This window comes from Phaethon aethereus (genome assembly GCF_964289735.1).
Source record: "Phaethon aethereus genome assembly, chromosome: 2".
In the NCBI taxonomy this organism is placed as follows: domain Eukaryota; kingdom Metazoa; phylum Chordata; class Aves; order Phaethontiformes; family Phaethontidae; genus Phaethon; species Phaethon aethereus.
In genome coordinates, this window is record NC_138582.1 from 131,928,791 (window position 1) to 131,951,726 (window position 22,936).

Sequence of the window (22,936 nt, forward strand, 5' to 3'; positions counted from 1 at the left end):
TACTATATTTTGGCCAATAATGTAATTTCCATGTTACACAATATCATTGCCTTCACAAGCAGAGTTGCTACATACAGTCACAGTTTCAATAGATTGTAATTAGCTTCTCCAGTTGTGCTTTAAAAATTCCAAATATTTTCCAACAGTAAGTGCAAAGCAAATGTCCTATGCAGCTACAATTGGTCACAGAGTTATAAACTCCATAATTATGAGAAGAACATTCTCTCATTCTCCATTTTCATCACCTGCTTTTTCAGGTATAACCTCTAGACTTCGACGGGGCTTTGTGATTTCTGCATTTTCAGTGCCTGGCTTATTGAGTCCACACGAAACAGTGGCGTAATGGATTTGTTTCAGATTCTCCAATGCTTCATTTTTAGCGTATTTGAGAAGATCAGCTTGTCCCTGTAAGAAAAAAAGGCAGTTAGAATACACAACTGATAATAAGATTCTCTGGTTTTTTTCCCCTTCTGTTTGCTTCAGATTAATGGTACTCTCCTAGAGACATAACAGATATGTTGGCTCTGCTCCTCTGCCAAATAAGGCTGAAATCCAACTTTACTTTTTGATTTAAAAAATAAAGGAGGAGAAGTAGAACAGCAGTCAGACAAAAACACGTGTGCACTCATGGTGTGATACTTCATCATTACTTCTTTAGCAACTCCGAACATAAATACTATTCTATGAAGTAAGCAGAATTACGCATTTGAGGCACACAAATTGAAAACAAATATTGCTTTCTTCAAAGAAATAATGCCCCCCCTTCCCTATACAAGACTATAATAGCCAAAGTGGTTTTTTTCTGATTACCAGACAGGAAAAAAACCTCAAAGTTCACCAATCACAACACAAGCTTCAGTAGTATTTTCTGCTACAGAAAACCAGGGCTACTTTATTTTTTTTTAAATCACATACTTTTTTCCAAACTGAAAAACAACTAAAAGCTAATTTAAAACACTCCAGCAGGCTAAATGAGTCATATCTGGAGTGCATCTGTTTCTAGCCCAAGTTCCATTTTACATGGATTAGTAGAATATAGTACTGGAACTTTAATCAAGTTGTTTATTATAGGCAGAGCTGCTAGCAACAGTCTATTAATAAAGTTGCCCAAAACTTCTCATTTCAAAAAACCTGCTTTCAGTTGCTTATATGCTTGCCAAACTTTAACTACTTAAGCTGATACTTCCTATGCAGGATTTTTGCCATTGGCAGATGTTATTATTATTACTGTTTAATATTATTCTTTAACCTCAGCCATATGGTTCATTCAGTTCTGAGAATAAAGATGGAAAATGCTGTCAGAATTCTTTCAACAAACTTCCATCCTTCCCTTCCCACTCCCATTTGGGATAGGGACTTGCAATTCAAACGACTTCAGGGCCTCAGAGTAGTGAATCCAAGTTATGAGCTTTTAATAAACAAAAATCAGATTTTGAACGTGGTTACTACAAGCACTCAGGATTTTGTTCTTGATCATTCTTCATCTCTTGACAGCTCCAGCAATGTGGCAAGACAATGCATATTCCATTCCCACACAATAATGAATATGCGTTAGAAGAAAAAGTTGGGTTTTTCCTGTATGGCTTCTCCAAGTTGTCTTACCACCAACATTTGGTTGCCAATGAAGGCAGTCTAAAAGCCAGACTGGAGGAGGGGAAGGAAGAGCCTGGGATAGGGATTCTGGCAAGGAGGTGGATGGAGAAAAGGAGGGGGCAAAAGCAATCTCTGGGACTGACCTGGCAAGAACTCTAGGACTGCGGAAAGGGAAATTAGACTGTACTATACAAAGTAGAGACTAGATCTTACTAAAAGAGGAGATTGTGAAATCATGACAAATGAACACAGTCATGAAAGAACAAAAGAACACAGACAACTACACTGAATTTGGATCAGACAGGTGAGTGGAGAAAGGGAAAGATTGAGGCAACATCTGGGATTGGAATACAGAAATAAAACGGATTGACAAAATCCACCACATTGAAAGAAGCTTGAAAATGACAGACAAGTAGAAGGACCAACAACTCAAAAAGAGTGAGAGCGCTTGGTAATGACACTAAAAGCTGGTGAGAGAGAAAAACAAACAAAAATAAAGAGCAGGGAGAATACTGCAGAATACAGTGAAATCAGTTAAGTTGAGGGCAAAACAAAAATTAAGACTCACTGGGAAGGATCTCTAAAGGAGGCGAAGAGGGGGCAATGTGAACTGAAAAGCAATGGGAAAAAACTGCCAGAAGAGAAAATTAGGCACCAAGTGGGAACACAATACTTGGATGGAGGAGACAGGGGAAGGGAGAAGCCAGGGGTTAGCCAGAATGGCTGCATTTTCAGCCAGGAACTAGAAGTGTCTGGACAAGACTGATCAGGGAACACGAACTTTGTAGACAAGACAGGATTTGGGATAAGGGGCTGGATTATTGTAGACAAGAGGGGATCAGACTAAACACATTTGGCCAAATGGGATCAAGTTTAGAGCAGGGTGAAATAGAAAACTGAATCTGTGTTCATTACTCTCTTCTCCAACACTTAGAATGAAGCAATTGATTTCTGAATGCCACTGAACTCAGAAAAATGTTTCTGAAACCAACTGTGTTGTCATTATCTGCTGTCATGTCTGGATCCAAAGATAAAACAAGAGCCAACCACTGCTACCAAATATGGCTCAAGTGAGAGAGGTCTTGTGCAACTGATGTAAAGTGCCTAGCTCTGTTGATGTACCATCATGAAGCCATATGCTGGAGAAAAAAAGAAGTGCACAACTTAAAAATTCAAGTTGTAGTCACAGTGAACACTGTTGAACAGTAATACAACGCATCTGAAAGGCAGAAAAGTAAAAAAGTCATCCAGATCTGAAGAAATTGCCCCCACACACTCAGTTGAAAGAACTCAAAGACCTTCCTTCTAGTTATGTATCAAATGTCTCTTGTCCAAGGGCTCTCAAGATTCAGTTTCAATTCTCTATATTCTATGCATACTGTAGTTGCATAAGATCCTGGTTTTCGCAGTAGGTGCCATTGATTTAAAAAGTAAGTCAACAGCACAGTCAGTTGACTGCAATCTGGAACACAGGAATCTCTCAGATCTATGACTACTCAGAGGTCTTTCACCTACTTACCAGCCCGAAATGGCTGTAGGCAACTTGCTCTGATAAAATGCGTAATGTAAAGCAAATACAAGAAACCTATCAACAGCTCAAGCCTTAGTCAAGCAGATTTATCATAAAGTAAGTACAAAAAAGCCTATATTCAAAGAAACAAAGCTGGTCTGTGGAGACAACTCAATGCTGGAATCTGGAGCAGTTGCAGAACCAAACCCGTATGTTTCTCGCTATACGGTAGGGCTGCCTATGTCAGGCTTTCACCTCAGGTAAATCAAAACGTAAATGAATTTAGTCCTTAGTGCTGTCTAGCAAACACACCACAAAACTTGAATTTACTCCCAATATTGTCGTTAACAGGCAGTTAAGTGATTAATTCCCAACTGGGAACAGGACCGATAGCAGGCCTTGCACATCACAAGCGCAGAGCACTGTGAGAGCACTGTCCTCACAGCAGCAGAAGGCAATCACTGCTCCCTTTCCTTCACCGTGGTTAAAATTCACTAACAGAGCTGAGTACTATGTAACTTTAATATCTATTTCACAGGTTGATGTTTAGAAGCTTCAGAAAAAGAATCAAGCACCAAGCTGTTTTGTAGGCAGACATGAAAAAGACCTTAAAGAACATCAAAGAACAAAATTGATATTCATTCATAAGCTTTTAATGAACAACAATAATAAAGGATGTGAATTCATGTGGAAGGTCAATTCAATACCCTTCATACCTCTCTGTCCCAATATGCCTGCATCAACTACTCTGTTGGTTTTTTTTTAATAAACATTAAAAATCTTCTATTTCTTTTGATGCTTTTAGCCAAGAGGCAGTGTTTTTATATCATAGCTCCTGAAAGGTAATTAAAACCAAAATCAAAATGGTTCCTATCAGTTCTCATACCTGTGAAATGAGATATCATTTCAGTGTCAACTGGACATAGCATCAAGTAGAATGTCTCAGCATAGCTACCTGCATAATCTGGTATGCATTCACTCACGATTTCTGGTTAACAGGTTCTCCAGTGAGTGTGTGAACGTGAAAGTACGACTGTTGAGATGACTTTTGAAATAACTGCACGAGCACCCTTTCCCGCCTCAAGAATCCCAAGAAACTGTATCAGTAATGACTGGGCTTTAGGTCAGGTTCTGGGACCCAAAGCTCGTATCAGGAAAAGAAAGAAGCCGGTAACACTTTCTCAAAGCGCTTCTCTGAGCAGTGGCTGCCAGGTACAACGGGACATACTGCAGTGCTCCCTGCCCAGCTGACATTCTCTGAGTGCGTTTACAGGAACAGGACATAAAGGACTTAACTTCTGAACTTCTAAATATGGGTTTAATTAGGAGCCAAAATCCTATCAGTCCAGCAACATCAAGAGACTAGTAATTTTAGATATTTAAATGGAAGTGGCATGTGGGAGGTTTTCTGAGTAGCTACAGGAGTAGGCAGCAGCTATCAGAGGCTTTATGAATGCCCCATGGTGACAACAGTGCTGCCTGAATCCACTTGTAGATTTGGTCCATAAAATTCAGATGGTTGCTTTTTCAAAACACATATTTACGAAGTTGCATCCCTATAAGTGCCTTGAGTGTTCCATTTACAAATACATTTATAAAAACAATGTAGGTGCAGAACCAACGTCATTACAGACATAACATGCCCTGAACTGCGTGTCTTGGGAGTTCAAGAGAAAGGAAGTCATGTTGTCTAATGTGACATGTCTAAAAACTCATAGCCAACAAGAAACATCTAACAAATGCTGGACTTAGGAGTCCCACCTTCATTCCGAATACTTCCACTGAACTCTCCCTATGCGTTTAGAACAGCTCTTTGTTGCAAAGACTAATTTAGAGACAGCGTCACGCTCTTCCTATGGGCACCTCAAATTCTGAGCCTATATAGGTTTTTTCAAAGTTTTGCTCTGCCAGGAAAATCCATAAATTGTTACATTATGTCATTTGCAGCAGTCTGCTGTGGCAGTCCTTAAGAGCGATTTTCTTTCTTCAGCTGTGTACTCTTCCTGGCAAGAAATGTGATTATCTATATTTATGCTTAGAAAATATGAATGCTATCAGTCTGAGTAGTAACAGTAAATAAATTACTAGCAAATGACCTTGCAAACTGCCTATTTGAAAGAGAGGAATATTCTAATATTGTACAATCTCTAAATCTCTCAAATAGGCAACAAAGTTCACTAAAGCAGACTAAATTTACTCTAAATGACGCTCTGAAGTTAAGCAAATACCTATATGTGCATATAAGGGTTGCAAAAAAATGGGAATGCATGCCAAATTCAAACATTCTATACCAATAATAAATCTGGCCACATGGCTTCCAATTAGGAAAAATAAAATTCTTTAAAATAGTAACAGTAATAGTAATGCGTGTGGGCGCGCAGACACCCGTACAGATATTTAATAGCTACGTCAGATGTTTTAAACAAAGAGTTCCCCTAGAATTAAGCTGTCGATTTTGTTACTTTATCAAACTTTCCATTGCATCAACTATAGTCAAAATGGCCCAATTGAAAAAAAAAAAAAGATCAATATGCACCTTGAGGGTTAAATGCAGCTTAATTGATTTGGAAAATATATCAGCCACACCATGTGAGCAGCCTGCGATTCCTCTGTGAGGGAGCTGAGGATGGTGCTCATGCAGAATTATTTAGTAATGCTGTTCAGAGCCACACAGCAATTCCTAATTCATAGCCAAGAGACCATGTCAGACACTGTTCCTAATTACAAGAATAAAAAAAGTTAAATCCATCTAAGCATGGCACTGACTTTGGTGTATTGGTTGCTCAACTGCTTTGCGTGTTGAACAGCAAAATTTGGGGCCACTGAATAGACAGGGTTTTATTTTTTGTGCTGTTCAAGGGGGAAGTTAATTTGACATAGGCAGAGAATTCAACAGAAAAAAGAAATTCTTCTTAAAGCGGCTCACATTGTCACTCTTCTGATCAATTTTTACTCTAAAAAATATGGGCATTCACTTTCCATCCCTGTCCTCACATATTTTTTACAGAACTGCAAAATGGAAAAACATATTAGATTAAAATTATGATTGCAGGTCTTTTTGTCCAGACAGCAAGAGCAGTGTCTTAGAAACTGATAAATTTTTTCTATTTAATTATGTAACACAAAACAAGTTATAGTTACAGCCTATAGTTAAGACTTTGGAGTGAAAAAACTCAACGTGTTACTTCAAACAAATCACAACCTCTAACTTTCTGTACATCTAAATGTGAATAACAGCACTTCATAGACGCCTATGTGAACTTTAATACCTGTAAAGAACTTTAAGATGTAACAACATACCAGAATTTTCTGTAACATGTCCTGTTAAAGTTTCGACAACAGGCTGATTAAACACCTCAACATTTTTTTTGATAAAGTATTAATTAAGGGACAAATTGTATCTTGCTACAGAAAGGACCTCAATCTGCGAGCAGAAAAAAACAAGTCAATGTAGAAGAGATTCTCTCAAGAATCTGTACAAAAGGAAGGCCACCTAACTTCATCTTTACATTAATCCTAAGGATATGCAGAAAAGCCCTTCAGTGCTCTGAAGAGCCAGATATACTATGTGGGTTTTCTGATTCCTGGCTCACGCAGAAATCACGACTTCATATTTCAGTCACTCATCAACTGCAAAGCTCCCCCCCCAAGCCCTTATGTTCTGAACAGAAAGCAGAGATGAAGCAAAGGTACTGCTGTTTCAGGCAGCATTAAAATAGATTTGCCTATCCAAGCCGATATCTGATACCTTTGATGGAAAAGAAGGGATAAGAATTTATTTCCTTGACATTTGCCAAAGCCATTGAACTGACCCCCCTCCCCTCTATTCCCTAGGTAGCACAGGAATGGTACTTGACACACCCCATACACTGTCTTCAAGAAACTCTGCTCTAAGAAAGGAAAAGTGGTAGTCTGGTCCTTTTATCTACAAGCAGAACATGCATGCATATTTTTAGAATGTATTAACTGTACAACTTGTAGCAAATTTAACCTCTTTTTGATTCTCCTCCACATTGGACTTGTGTAACACAAGGGGGACTGGAGCACCAAGCAACACTGTGAAAAGCTTAACGGTGGAAACCAACATGGAAAGCTGGAGAAACACATCTGTATTACTGTTTTTCTGTAGTAGTTCACTGTAGAAGAGGCAATGGGGAATTCTATTTTCAATAAGAAGTAAAAATAAAAAAATATGTGGGAGAAAGTAATTTTCTTTATAATTAAAACAGACTTTATAGTTTAATGTAGCGATGAAATATTTGATTGAGTGGGAGAGAAGAACTCATTAGTGGATGTAAACACAAAACCCGAATAATTTGGGCTAGAAGTATAGTGTCAAGGGAATAAATTAAGGGACGCAGTTTTGCTATCTCTATAAATTTTGATATACTCTGCTGAGATGAAAGACCAGCGAGAAGAAACCTGAGCTGTTCCATATTCTAGTTTCCTGGGGGTCTCTGGCTGAAAGCTTTTTTATACTTCATCACTTACTGTTGTGTCAAAACATAAGCAAATGCGCTTGACAAAATGCAAAGAGAATCTCCAGCTCATGCACACTCAACTTACTCCAGTCTGGATTACTAATATAATTTGTATGTATTATTAATCATTATTCATCACTGACTGTAGTAACAACAGCTTCCCTTTTGTTTTTAAAAAACTGCATGAACCGTAACACTCTTACTCCCTTTTACATCACAAAGCAGGTTAGAATAGATTCCTCCCAGCCCGAGCCCCTTCACAGAAATCTATACTCATTGTTTCACCTATGTATTCAAGATTACAGTGGATCCTGTTAATGTTAAAACGTTGTAAGAAGAAAATGTCAGACAAAATAAACAACCTGCCACAATAGGAAAAGAAGAAAAATTCACATTGAGAGTCTGATGTGTTTTCAAGTTATATAAACTAAACTGATGTGGTTATAGAAGTGAATAAAACCAGTTGAACTGTGACACAGAATAATGACCAATAACAATATGAGAATGTCAGTTGTGAATGGAAAAATACAGTAACTAACCGAAGGAAGACACATTACCTTTAAAATTGTAATGTTCCACGTAAAACTTTCTACAGACTTTTGCAGTTTTCTTTCTTTTAAGCCTTCTCTTGCTCCTATATTGTGCAGGTTTTCATGAAACTCCATTGCTGTGGAGAATAAAAGAGGGAGGAATATAGTATCTATTTTAATGCATTTTTGTGATCACAGAGATAGTGATTTGAAACCAATAAGGCAAAAGGTCAGCGAAAAAGCTTCAGAAATTTTATTTGTCAAGCACAAATGTATCTGATCTAGCAGTGTGCAATGTTATACAACATGCCAATATACAAAAATCTCTCTAAGCCAAAATCCACACTGAAGTACCTGTTGGGTCACTGCCACACAAAGATGGAGCCAAGCAAATATTTACCATACGAAAATACTACTTAAGCACAACTGAATTTGTTACACTATATGTAAAAACCGTTTTGTGAGTTGCTATAGAATGGGAACAGTAATTTCATTAAATATTCTGGCCTAAAAAATTTATTTTTTGCCTTGCTCTTTTATGCACTAAATTAACATCACAGTTGTCCAGCTAACAGCTTATATGCTGGGGCCAGCTTTACCCCTGAGAAAAGGAATAACTGTGAAGGAAGAGTGCCAAGTGAACTGCAAAGAACATTTTACCACACCCATGTAAGCTTCTGTGTCCACAAAACCTGTATCTGAAAAACTCCAAACCAAAAATTTTTGGCAAAATTCAGATTAGCTTGATCTAAACATTAGAGTGACCAGAGCTTTAGTTTTAATCCAGCACACTGCACAGATATAAGAAAAATAATTTGCTTTCCATGCTGCTGTTACAAGTCATATGAAAATAAGTTTGAAACAGTTTCCTTCATAGAGGGGAAGTAAAACATCCTTCCATGGGTATGCACATCAACCCAACACGGATTACAGCAACTCTCTTATGGAAGTCATATGTTAAATTGCGCTCTCAGGCTCCCCATCAGTATATAACATAAAGGGTATTTTTGAGGGCAAAAGTTGGCAAGTGGTTGTGACTTACACCTGTGAATGTAAAACCAAGTTACAGCTTAATTTTAACTATGTTGATTGAGGTCTATTTGCCCAGTGAGTATATGTACTTCAAAATTTACATGTAATTAGTTATCATGGAATAAACATACGAACTTGTGTTGGCTGTCAATCCTAGAGTAGACTGACTTCTAAGGACATCATAGAATCTATTCTTTGTAATTTCTCTACCCCACCCACACTTATGTCTCATTACAAGAAAAAAACATGACAATGTTTTCTTTGTACATTCCCTTACCTTACTCCCATATATATACACACACACATTTTTAAAATTCTTCGTATATTCATTTGAAAGACAAGATCGTTCTTTTCAGCTTTTCTTACTTTTTAAAATTTCACTACAAGAAAAATAAATGGCAAATATTTTCCCTGAATTAAACTACTGTATCATTTTTATTTCAAACACTTCTCTGTAACGCTGGTTTGCCTCTAGTAAACCATTCATACTATATTTCCCTAAAACAGTTTTCTAACCAGGTGAGAAATTAAAGTTCATTCATCCACCACTGTTTCCAAGTATCCATTTCCCGTTTACAACATCCAAAACAATAAACTCCCAATGTGACCATCAAAAGATTATGTACAGATCCACATTTACACCATTACGTTTCTAAAGCCACCATGAAAATACAGATTTTCTGATCGGTACCATGAATTCTGAGACTAATACTGCTAAACTTTTGGAGTTCTGCACCTCATTTCTATCTTCATAAATATTGCCCTTCAAATCCACAGGCACGAGTGATCGATAATAACCGTGAACTGAAGCCACTCAGCGAGAAATTAAGAATAATGCTGAGAGGCTGCATGATCGATGTGAAATTGGTGCTTTGCAGATTTCAGATCATTCTTATGTATACAAAGTCACCAATACCTCAAATGCAGAGACAGTGGTGACCACGTATTCTGCTAGCCAGGAGAGCTCTTTTCTGGTTCATGGACTACCTTCTACAGTGACCCCCTTCCTTCTTTATGCTCATGCCATGTTACACTTCTGTTCTGCCAAAGCCACTCCACTACAGCTAAATATTCCTGGCAGTTAGCAGCAACATCTCAGTGTTCTTTTTCAGAAAATGAAACAAAGTCAGATCATCCTACCAGAGCATGCACATGTAAACGCTGAGCAAACTGCCTTCTGCTTAAACAAACTCATCACACCCCTCTCCTAAACATCTCTCATTAGAATGGACAGGGCAACTCCCCATTACCATGCTAAACTAAAGCTATCCTACTGCAAGCCTAAACATAAAACCATGGACACGTAGATTTGAATTTTATTTCTGTTTCTATGACTAGCTTGCCTGATAAATTGAAATGGATTATTTCACCTCCAAGTCTCAGTTTTTCCATCTGTTGAATGGAACAAATTATATTTGCTACACAATATAAGCCAACTTAATTTGGAAGTATGAATGTAGCACAGCATTTAACAGTTGACTACATCTCTCTTGATATTCCCCTTCTATGTTCCTGCTTGTTTTTCTTGGATTTTGTCTTAGAACTGACTACTTCATGTATTAACAGTAGTGAGGTTATAACAAAAGTGTTAAATTCCAAAACAAAGCTGACTTCTTAGAAGATAAAAGGAAAAAAGAGCTTTTCATTTACAGCTAAATTAATAAAAAGAAAAATATGTTCATATAAACTCATGTAAAAGTGCCTTTAAGATATTCATGACAGATGTCTTTCCTTTTTAAATCTCGTTGCAAGTAAAAATTAAGATATAGTAAGCAAATTACTTTTATGAGGCTTAATTACTTCTAGAATTATTAGTCAATTAGTCCTTTCGAACTGCCTGAGAGCTCTTGGATGAAAACATACATAATACTAACCTTATTTATCAGTCTTAATATATTTCAGCATATGTCACCTGCTTAATCCAAAAAGCAGTTTTCCATTTTTACTGGCAGATGTTAAAAAGGGTATCATCGGCAAGTTTGTGAGCAATCATGAAGATTATGTAGGATGTGGGTTCTTCTTGCATTCAGATGGAATTTCCTGGGTTTTAATTAGTGTCAATTGCACAAATATTTTTATCTACAATGAAGTTACTGATTGTTGTCTTGAGCCAGAAAGCACAGTTCTAAAAATGTATTTTGATTAGAGACGTCAACTCAGATGGGAACAGTTTGCTCAGAGAACCTGTGGAGTGTCCATCCTTGGAGTTACTCAGAAGCCATGTGGACATGGTCCTGGGCAGCCCGCTCTGGATGGCCCTGCTTGAGCAGGGGGAGTTGGACCAGATGACCTCCTGAGGTCCCTTCGAACCTCAGTGACTCTGTGTGTCTATGCTGAATTTATTTTCTTGCACAGTTGGAGAAAGAGTTTCTAATTTAGACAATATGTTTGCTAAAAAAACTTACTGCTTTGAAGCAAATTTAGTTTGATGTGAAGAGTCCCCCATGTATACAGAAGTAGCAGTTAGCCACTTTGTCTTCTTACCTCGGCACTTTGGACTATACTTGGATAGTAGAAAGATCAGTTGTTGTTCTTCATTACAGAGCAGCTTTGAACTGTCTGGGAAAAAACACACCTGATTTTTATCTATAGTGATCTATGAGGATCAATAAGATATCTGTAATAGATTATTGATTGTTGTCTTGAGCCAGAAAGCTCAGTTCTAAACATTTCTATGGATTAGAGATGTCAGCTTTACTAAAATCCTATGTGCACCTAGTATCACAGAGGTGGGAAGGCACCCCTGGAGATCGTCTTGTCCAACCGCCTTGCTTAGAGTTGTGTCAGGTAGAGCAGACTGCCCAGGACCGTGTCCAATTGACTGCTGAATTGCACCAAGAATGGAGACTCCACCACCTCTCTGAGCAACCTCTTCCAGTGTTTGACCACCCAAGATCCGCACTGAGCCTTCTCTGCTCCAAGCTGAAGTCCCAGCTCTCTTAGCCTCTCCTCATATAAAAGACACTCTAGCCCATTCAGAAATCATCTCTCCGGCCCCTGGTGGACTCTCATCAATATGTCTGTGTCTCTCTTTTACCGTGGAGTCCAGACCTGCATGCAGCACTGCAGATATGACCTCCCCAATGCTGAACAGAGGGGAAGCATCAACTGCGCCAGTCTTTTGGCGATGCAATTCCTTAGGTATGTTCAACTTGTTGTCCACCAGGGTACCCAAGTCCTTTTCTCTGAAGCTGCTTTCCAGACAGTCAGCACCCACCCTGTACAGGTGCGTGCATGGCGTCATTCCCTTCCAGGTGCAGGACTCAGCACTTCCCTTTCTGACGTTCGTGGGGTTCCTGTCAGCCCACTTAGCCAACCTGTCAAAGTCCCTCTGAGTAGCAGCACACCCGTCTGCTGTATCCACCCTCTTCCAAGTTCCTACCTTCTGTCAACTTGATGAGGATGTGCTCTGCCCCGTCATCATCCAGCTGACAAAGGAAGACATTTTAACAGTAGTGTCAACCCCTGGGGCACACCAGTGGTGACCATCCTCCAGATGGACTTCATGCTGCTAAGCACACCGCTTTGAGCCTGGCTGGTCTGCTAGATTTCAGTCCACCTCACCGCCCACTTATCTGGCCTCGACTTACTTCCTTAGTTTGTCTGTGAGGATGTTACAAGAGGCGGTGTTGAAAGACTCACTAAAGTCAAAATAAAAAACACCCACTGCTCTCCCATCCTCCATCAAGCCAGTCACCTCATTGTAGGTGGCTGTCAGGTTGGTTAAGCCTGATTTCCCCTTTGTGAATCCATGCTGACTTTTCCCAATCACTTTCTTGTCCTTCATGTGTTTGGAAACGGTTTCCAAGAGGATTTACTCCATCTGCTTCCAAGAGATTGAAGTGAGGCTGGCTGGCTTGGTTCTACTTTTGACCCTTCTTGAACTTGTTAAACCATAGTAACTCTACTGCTTATGACAGTGTGACGACATCATTACTTGATTCCCTTCTGAGTTTCTGCTTGTGGAATAGTAGGGCGCTTAGTTTGCATCAGATGCATTAAGAAGTCTGGTCACCCCTTTTCCCCTGTAAGCAAGGGCTAGCTGACAGAAGCTATACAATTGTCTAAGGGCTTTGTCACGGTTTAACCCAAAAAGGACTGTCGTGGTTTAGCCCCAGCCAGCAACTAAGCCCCACGCAGCCTCTCGCTCACTCCCCCACAGTGGGATGGGGGAGAGAATCAGAAGAGCAAAAGTGAGAAAACTCATGGTTTGAGATAAAGACAGTTTAACAGGGAACGCAAAAGCCACGCACACAAATAGAGCAAAAAGAAGAATTAATTCACCACTCCCCATGGGCAGGCAGGTGTTCAGCCATCCCCAGGGAAGCAGGGCTCCATCACATGTAATGGTTTCTTGGGAAGACAGATGCCATAACTCCAAATGTTCCCCCACCCCTTCCTTCTTCCTCGTCTCAACTTTATATATCAAGCATGACATCATATGGTATGGAATATCCCTTTGGCCAGCCTGGGTCAGCTGTCCTGGCTGTGCCCCATCCCAGCTTCACGTGCACCCCCAGCCTTCTCGCTGGCAGGCCAGCATGAAAAGCCAGACAGTCCTTAACTGCTTAGCAACAACCCAAAACATCAGCATGTTACCAAGATTTTCTCATCCCAAATCCAAAACATAGCCTCACACCAGCTGCTATGAAGAAAATTAACTCTAGCCCAGCTGAAACCAGGACAGGCTTGCAAAATAAAAACTTCCATCTTTCATAATCTGATTCAAGTCTTCTCTGTTAAGGGCCAGCTTTTCAGTGAAACATTCATCCCAACTACACTAAGTCTTGTAAATACACTGTTATATATGTAACAAAATAGGAATAGCATAATGCAACTGAAGGTCTTAAAACTGAACAAAATACTATCATAAATTTTCCCAATCATAATCAAAGATTTCACAGCATACCCTTCTCCACTGAAGTACATTTCTTCTTTTAAAGCATTCTCATAAGCAATTTTTCAGTATTTCCTAATAATTAGTTTTCCCCCTCAGTGCAGAATCACTTTCTGGTTCCCCAGTGAATGCTGATTAGTTTAGTTTGAATTTCATTATTGTCTCAGCTTTTCCTTCTCTCTCAGACACTCTCTCCCACTCCTGGAATGTATTAGATGACTTTAAAACTTCTTCATCCTTCCTGCGAATACCTTACCATTCAAGATGCTCTTCTGAAATTTTATGTAAAATTCTTTTCACCCATTTTTAGTAACTTCAAACAGCATGAGGAGAAGTGTTATAAATTTGTTCAATGCAATAGGAACCCTATATCATGTGAGGACGCTAATAAATGTTTGCTTTGTTAGTCTAGGAAAAGAAAACCAAAAGAGAAGTAATTGCTCTCTAGACACACATCAGTCAGGTAAGACCTTGGACATCAAAGAATCATCATCTTAGCTAACAGAAGTATTAGGATGAATGTCCATCAGTAAAATTGGAATTTATGTAAAATTTGTAATGATTGTAGATGTGGTTCTGTAAGCAGCCTTGAAAAGGAGAAAATTACTCAAATAAAAAACTCATACTCATTTTAAAATAGACCTTGACATGATCAATTTCCAAAAATTGTACCTGGGAGTAGACTTCAGGACCTTCCATTCCTGTGTTTCCTCAAGCAGCTGCATGATGAATCCTCTAAATAATATTACATGGCAGACCTCAAACTTGCATTAATTTATGCTCAGCATATTCTGATGGAATGTTTATGTCCATAAACAAAAAAAGAACTGATACGACAGTATAGAAACTGGGGTGTCTTATTGCTATGACATACTTACGTACAAGGCAATACAACAGTCTTGGGCTGATAAGAATTCTGAGCTATCACCTGTCAGAGTAACTTCCAGATTAGAAAGTTAGCTTTATTTTATAGTCCTGAATTTTTAATCAGTATTTTAATTGTCACAAATAAGTTCAGAAGATGCAAAACCTTTCATAACTTACAAGCATGTGAGCTTATAATATTTATGTTATTATTTTGCTGATGCTTGAAATGCTAGAACAAGGAATATGCATTTTTGTTGTTGTCCTGCATATTGGATATGTTGGCTTTGTAGTGCCAACATTGTATCCTCAGGAAAAAAAAGGTTTATTTGCAGATATATTTCAGAAACAACAATGTAGATACTATTAAAAGTTACTAATCTCCAACAATATTTATCTTGGAAAAAACAGTTTCTTAATTTCTTCAAAATGAAATAACCTCACATGAAATTCACTATCCCTAATTACTACCTAGAAATGACACCTGTTGAAAGTTGGTCAGCAATTCCTCCCACTACTGGGCTTTCACTATAGTTCCAATGTACTACACTTAAGATACTGATTAAAATGCAACACACAAAGCAGCATAAGTGACTCTGATGAAAACTCTGATGATAACTACATGTTTATTAAAATCACGATGTGAAGAGAGACTGCAACATGGAGAATCGGAATGTGTGTGTGTAAGGCAGCAGTTCTGACTGTTTGGAACTCTGAGATTTCTTTGCTTTTTTAAGAGTTACTATCACAAAGCCCTGGCACACAAACTGAGGTTATAGGAAAAAAAGTCACACCTTTTCTTTAACCAAGACTTGAGATACTAATTTTCAAGGAAACCTTAGCAAAACAGTAAGCACAACACTTGCTATACTGTATTTCTAAAGACAAATTTCTACTTGACATACTCGTTTGTTTTCTTTCATGAAAGCTTTCTTGCCAAGAGCATGATTTACAACCTAGGTGAGACATGACTACACAGCAGATGGGCTCCTCCTGGTATAGGTTTTTTCGCTTAACCAAGAACTTTATCAATGAAATAGCACAATGGTAAAACTTTGACAATAGATGTATATATTTAGTAGGCCTCATATGAAATATATTTTATTTCATTCTTGGTAGAGCACTTTGATTTAAAAGCAAATGAAATAACTTTTCAAAAGAGTAACAGAAGTACCAAAAATAAAATAAACTTTAAATGTTTTTAAAATGGAAGGGAAATACCATTCAGCTCTTGATTAGGTTACCACATATTGCAGCTCAATTACTATGTACACTAATTTTGAATGCTTAGAAAGTTTTCAGTTTTCAACATAAACCACTTTCTTTAGTGCTGTGGAACCACTTATAAGATGGCCATCAACTTCTTTATGAACCACTCACTGTCAGAAGAGATTCAAAGTAGTTGGCACACCACGCTTACGCAGTTACGAGGTTACAAAGAGGACATCTGTGACATCTGGCCTCAATTTAATTAGAACGCAGTTACTTCCAGGGGTTGAGTAACAAGCTCTACCTTACTCAAACACTTTCAAGAACACTCCTATGTAACATTAACTGTCCAGACACCACAGTCAACAAAATTGGTATCAAGATACAAAACAGATGAAACCCACACACCAACATGTTTTGTGTGCGTCCAAAACAGCAGTCTTACAAAATACACAGAAAACCAGGCCTTCACAAATTAAAACATTTGCTCTGAAAAGAAGACTCTTAGTATTTGACCCCCAATGTAGGGAAAACTTGATCCAGAATGACAGTCCTCCATGAAGACAGATTACATTTCTGAATGTGGGTGAAGTTAAGCCGTTACCATGTATGAGAATTAATTAATGCTGTCAATAAAAGGGAAGAAACACAGAGCTGCAAGGGAGAGGATTTTTTCCACAGACTGCTGTTTCCATCTTTTATTTATCAGCCTTGATCCTCGGGAGAGACCAATGAAAGTCTAAGGAAAAAATATCCTGATTTTACTGAATGCTAGAAAGCAGACTTAATAAAGACATTGATTTATGACACATTATAAAATTTCTCCCAGTCTTCAGATCCTGCTAAGCCCACGTTGTTTCACTGGCAATAGTAATTACTCTCTCTTTTGCTTCCACAGGAGTGTAACTTCTTCTTTCTTAAATATCACCTTCTGCTCCATAGAAGTTGGGTACCTTTTTCTTTCAGATTGCCTGATTAACACAATTAGTTAAACCCAGAGTCATTTCCCCAACATGTAATCACTACTGTTTGTTGCTGTTATTTAAAATATGAAGGGGAATCTCTGAAAGCCCGTTAAACTTTTCACTGCTTCAGCTACTAACTCACATTACAAAATTTGTCTTTCGACCATAGTTCTGCTTTTTTTAACCCCTTAGGTTGGAGCTGTTGGTTAGTCTCAGTCAGCAGCTGTTGTACTAGTTATGCTGTCACATGTAGATACAGATAGTCCAAAGGGGAGTAAACAGACGACTCATCCTTTCCTACTGTTTTGGATTAGATTATACTTATGAAAATAGTGTAGCCTTTGGGCCGATATTGGTACATAAGATGTCTGCTGTATTAGTGCTCTCTAGTATACTTCTCTATATCCTAAGAGATAAAATTAATCTTGCCTCTTTAATCATTTTAGCAGGTAGAAGGCAACTGAAAAAAAAAAAGAACCACAAGCTAATATCACAGCTTAATTTTATAGATACTTCTGTACTGGGAAAGGCTATTTAAAATCAAGAGTTCTATTTTAGCTTCTTAAAACTTTATTCTGATTTCCAGTACATAACCAAATTTTCCAATTATTTTTGTTTACTGAGGTTGCTTAAAGTTGAACACACAGCTCTAGATAGCCATCATTAATACCATTTTTTACTGGGCTAGAATTGCATCAACGATAGGGAAAAAAAAGGCTTCATTCTTCCTGACAAACTCAGGAGAACAATACAAAAGCCATTACTTTAAGTGTTTGCCCCGGGAGCAGCGAGTGAGATCTTTAAGAACATCTAGAAGTAAGGGAGATGCATCCTAGGAACCATCCACGCTTGTGCAAAATATACCAAATTCCCCAAGAAAACACCACCATCCAAGGTATTAGAGCGAGCTATATACAAGGAGCAATATATGAAAAATACGGTGTGAATAACAACGGAGAGAGGGATTTGAACACAAAGGAGAAAGACCCATCATCTGTTCACCTATGCTACCTAAGTTGATCTAAGTGCAATTCTTCACTTTCCCCCGCCCTCCTACCATAGCAGAATGTGGCTTCACGAATATTCAAGATAGGAGAGGAACAGGATTAACAGAGCCAGGGAGTATATGCAACAACAGTATAACCTGAGCTGCTGTGGAGCTGCACCTGGAGATGCTTAGTGGACTTGCTTGAGGAAGAAGGACTAATAGGAAGAAAAAAATGTAGAAAAAGGGGAGCAGACAGAGCAAAAGAACAAAAACAGGTTAAAAAAAAACAGGTAAAAATGATGGCCCAAATACAGGAAAAAAGTTAAGAGGCATATAAAGAAAAGGATTGCCCTGAATACACCCTTTATTAACACCCTTCCTTAACTATCACCGACAGCCTATTGTGCTAACAGACCTTCAAAATGATGTTGTGACAAGTGTGGAGAAAGCAGTTAAAACAATTTCATAGCTGGCTTAGAAAAAATGGGAACAAGGAGAAAACAGGGAAAAGCAGGTATTTCAGAAGAATGGAGACTGGCTGACAGGGGCCTCAAAGTGCTGTTTTAGCCATAGCAGGTGAAGTTGGAGTTTATGTGATGGGGGTAAATATTGTAGATTGTTTACTTTTAACAATGAACCTCATGAAAAATATAGTAAAGGATCCAATTCTAAGATTTAACTTCAACATCACTATGTCCCACTCACGCAAACACGTTAAATACTGCTCAGTTATGAAGTCCAACGGTAACAGATAAAGCAGCTTTTTCTTCACTCCCTACCTATGAAGCCATAGTTTAAATGCAGTGACTTCTAATCAAAAGTCAAGACTTGCTGATGAGAAGCAGTATTTCAGAAGACATGGATTAACAAATCCTGCTGGACTTGTGTATCCACAGTTTCCAGACCATGAACACTGCAAATTCTCTCTCAAGTCAGGGTTAACTACAAAAATGTTGAGAACAACTGATCTAGTCATTCCCTTTCACTGTTTAAATAAAAACTCAGTTGCATGCCTCTATACCCAGTCAAAAGTGCTCCTCAAAACTTAATTAGATCAATTTCTTTTCCTCTATTAATGGATTATCTAATCTGTACATAACATATAACATAGAATATTACCTTTTCTGCATCTTACATGTTTTGTTTTGGTGGATCATAAGTCCAACTTAGAATGCAAGTAACAGGAACAAATAGTAAAAGAAACAGCTCAGTAAATGTGTTGCTGAAAAGCTTAAGCAGTAACAGTGGGGAACTGAGAGTTATAGCTATTTGAACAAAACTGATTTTATTACTTTAATTTTCAACTACAAAGAGTATTTGCTGTGCTTGTATGGCCAACATCCTAACCTTTTTCTGCATGCAGCTCACATATAACTTTTTCCCAATGGATATTGTTGTGCACTGTTTACCTTTGACAGCATCCAGAATGGATGGATATTCCCTTTCTTGAAGCTGTATCCTGTTTCTGACACTTCTGAAGGACTGCTCTAGAGTACAGGTTAGAAAATGTACTCATTTTATGTCTTTTACTACTTGCATTATTTAATAAACTAAGTCCCTGCTGGTTTAGTCACTGTACAGATGGAATAAATAAGACAGTCCCTGCTCCAACAACTTAGAATTGAAGTATGAGGGGAAAAAAGAGAACAGATGGATAAAGAAAGAGTGGGGAGTACAAGGAAGCAATGAAAACTATTTTTGTTAAGGTGGTAGGAGGGCATGTGTCAATCTAGCTATATTTGTGGGATAATTTTAAAAACCAATTCAAAGGAAGTAGCCTGGTGGATGTTTACAGTGAGCCTGTGTGACAACATGATAGAATGCATGATGATGGCTGACAATCTATCAGGCAGTGGAAAATCTTGCTACCAAATGAACAAACACAAGAAAAGTGAAACCAGCTCAGGCCTGACGTACAACGAGGAAAAAGTAGAGAAATCAAGATAGGGACAGACATCATCAAAACGACAGCCAGAAAAATTATGTACACAAAACTGTAATGGTCAAACTCAGAGAAAGGGATAGTGTAGCTGAGATCCCATAAGATAAAAACCCGAACAAGAGTTCTGGCTGCCCAGATAACATGGGAAGGTTATACCTCTAAAACCATATAGAAAAAAAGCAATCTGAATTATCAGCACACAGTGCTGGAATACATATTTATGCATGAAATTAGCAGTAAATTGACACTTTTAGAACTATATGCAGTAATTTCATTTCCTCAATTAAAACAGAAAACATAGACACCGTTTATTGTAGATATTGTCAAGGCTACTTCTTCCTCTACACACATTCATTTACCGCTGTTACATTTCAGACTTTGTTTTCTAATTGTCAGTGTCACAAGATCCTTTTTTACTGTTTCACAGTCATATCTACATTTGACTATGTTCAATAACTTTGTCACCAGCAAACTGTGTTTGATCATTATTTGCCCCTCTGATCATTTAATGAATACTTGGAATATCACATGTTCTTTTGAGCTTCCACTGCTGAACACCAAAACGAATTCCCCTAAGGTGTGGTTCCCTCTTTTAACCAGTGATGAGCTCAGGCAGTTTTTAAGTTATAAAGCAAAAGAATGCAATGGAAGATTCAAACAAGAAGTACAAGAATGATGTGAGTTGGGTACAAAGGAGGCTACGGATGGGGTAAGGTGACCTGGACATTCAAAATGTTTACTCTGGAGAAGATACAGGAGCACTTTAGGTCTTAAACAGATCAAGGGAACGGACTGGATTCTCTTCAAATTCTCTTTAGCACCTACATTCTGTTTTCTTGCAGGATCTTTATCTGTCTGAATAGCACAAAATAAATGGCACTGTTAAAGAATGAGAAGTAGTGGGAACCAAAGTAGTATCATGTTCCCATATCTTTTCATAAGTTAATGTATCTAAAATGCTTTCAATAACTATTTACTTAAGAACAGAATGTGTTGAGCTGAAATTAATATGCCAATATGAAGAAAACAGGTAAGTTCTTTCAGATGGCTTATTTTTAAAGAAACAAAATGGGGACAGAAGTTTACAGTTAAATGTTCTTAGAGAAAATTAATAGCAAAGAACCTGAACTCTGGGAATAGCCATCTCAAGAATCATTGCTTTTTCAATAGGCTATCAACCTAAGTAAGAAATAATGGTGCATTTATTTTAAAATTAGTTCCTAATTTTAGGAAAGGCCAAAAATCTTATTATTAAACTTAAGTTAGAAAAAACTTTAATTCAGCAAGTCCACTTTGTCTATTTAACAGATTTCCTTTATAAGCCTGTTCATGACAACAAAAATTCACTGCTTATTGGCAGCTTGAGTATTTCTTCTTATTTTAGCAGCGTCTTCACTCTTTCAGCCATAGAACAAAAAAGCCCAGACAAGAGCATTAATTCTGGTTTTCCTTATCAAGAAACTACATAGGAAAACATATAAACTTTCACTCATAATTAAATAGAGTAGCATCTACTGAGATCATGAGATCAATTAGTCATAAGAAAATCTTTGAAAACAATTGATTTTAAAAGATAATTCAATTCAGTTCATTCATCTTAAAAAGTACCTTGACCCTGCAGGGCTAAAGCTGCCCTAAATAGCAGGTTCTATTACATAATCCATACTTAGGCTTATGTCACCATGCTGGAAGTTTCTCATTTAAATAAGATCAAAATCTCTGCTATTTAGCATGGGCTTTGTCTTCAGCATTCTTAAACAAAGGATTCTTGGACCCAGCTGCAGTTCATGTAAAATAAGGTTGTAAAACTCAAGAAAATCAGACATAGGCAAGTTTACTGGAATCTGTATGAGCTAGCAGAAAGCAATTTGAAGGGCAACAATTCTAAAATATGAGGTAAAATAGGAAATTAGCTTTTGCCTTACCTCTAACCAAGGATCTAAACTGCTTGAGACACTGATGAAGGTAAAAAAATATGGCACACTATCACCACAAAAATGGGAGATGATTCAAGAAGTAAGCATACAAGTCTACAAGACGATGTCCTTATGGCAGCATGATACACTTTGAGTTTGACATTTTAGATAAATCTCTGCATCTACCAACAAGATATGTGAAATATTATTTTGTCACTCGTGGTATTTATGATTAGTTATGTTTGAGAGCTTGAAGTAAATAGGACAAATTAAAACTTCAAGTATTTTTACAGCTCTGTGGTTTGACTAAAGTTCACAGAGTTTGAGGAATGTGTGCTGTGAATAAAGGGGAGATCTCAAAATTCAGAGTGGGTAAGCCTTCCTGCTGCTGATCTGAGTTGGAAGACACTGCTAACAGAAAAGAGTTTGTAAAGTAAGGGTAAGAGTGGAAGAGCATTATTTTTTTCTTTTCAGGAAAAAGAGAATCAAGAAAAGAGACTGACATTTATAGGAGAGCACAGAAGCAGATCAAAGAATGGAAGAAAATCATGGAAGATGATGGGAGCTGCAAGATGCTGAATATCAGATAGATAAAAATGTATATAAAAAGCTTCTGTCCCTACTGAGTCACGCAAGACATGGTTGTAGACACTGACTGACTCTCTGGCAGACTTCCTGTTTCTGATGCACAATGTAATGCATCATTACTCTGAGCAAATCTGTAATATTGTTTAAAAAATCCTTAAGAAAGACCAAAAGAAAACATGCATAATTGAACAGCAAAGTCAGAGATGCTATTCAAAATAAGAGGGAAACCTTCAACACCCAAAAGTCCTGTTCAAATAAGAAAACTATTAAAATGTATCAGGTGAAAAAGAGACATTTTGTGAAGGCATTGAGAACTAACTCCACAACCTGTTTGAAATATGTACCAGAAAAGGGAAAAATTCCAGACAATCCATGGGTCCAAGAGGTCACAACAAAGTTTAAAAAAATAGACTTTCTGCAT

The 22,936-nt window shown here is 37.9% G+C and overlaps 1 protein-coding gene across 1 annotated transcript in view; it reads right to left on the bottom strand.

Moving 5' to 3' along the window:
* Positions 1-225: 225 nt before the first annotated feature.
* Positions 226-22,936, bottom strand: part of PLCL2 (phospholipase C like 2) — a gene marked incomplete at its 3' end in the record, with an annotated part of 106,061 nt that continues 83,350 nt past the window's right edge. Inside the window, exons 5-6 of the mRNA XM_082015633.1 lie at positions 8,142-8,251; positions 226-405 (exon numbers count right to left, since the gene is read on the bottom strand). Coding sequence (XP_081871759.1) covers positions 226-405; positions 8,142-8,251 — 290 coding nt within the window. The remainder of the gene's footprint in view (positions 406-8,141; positions 8,252-22,936) is intronic.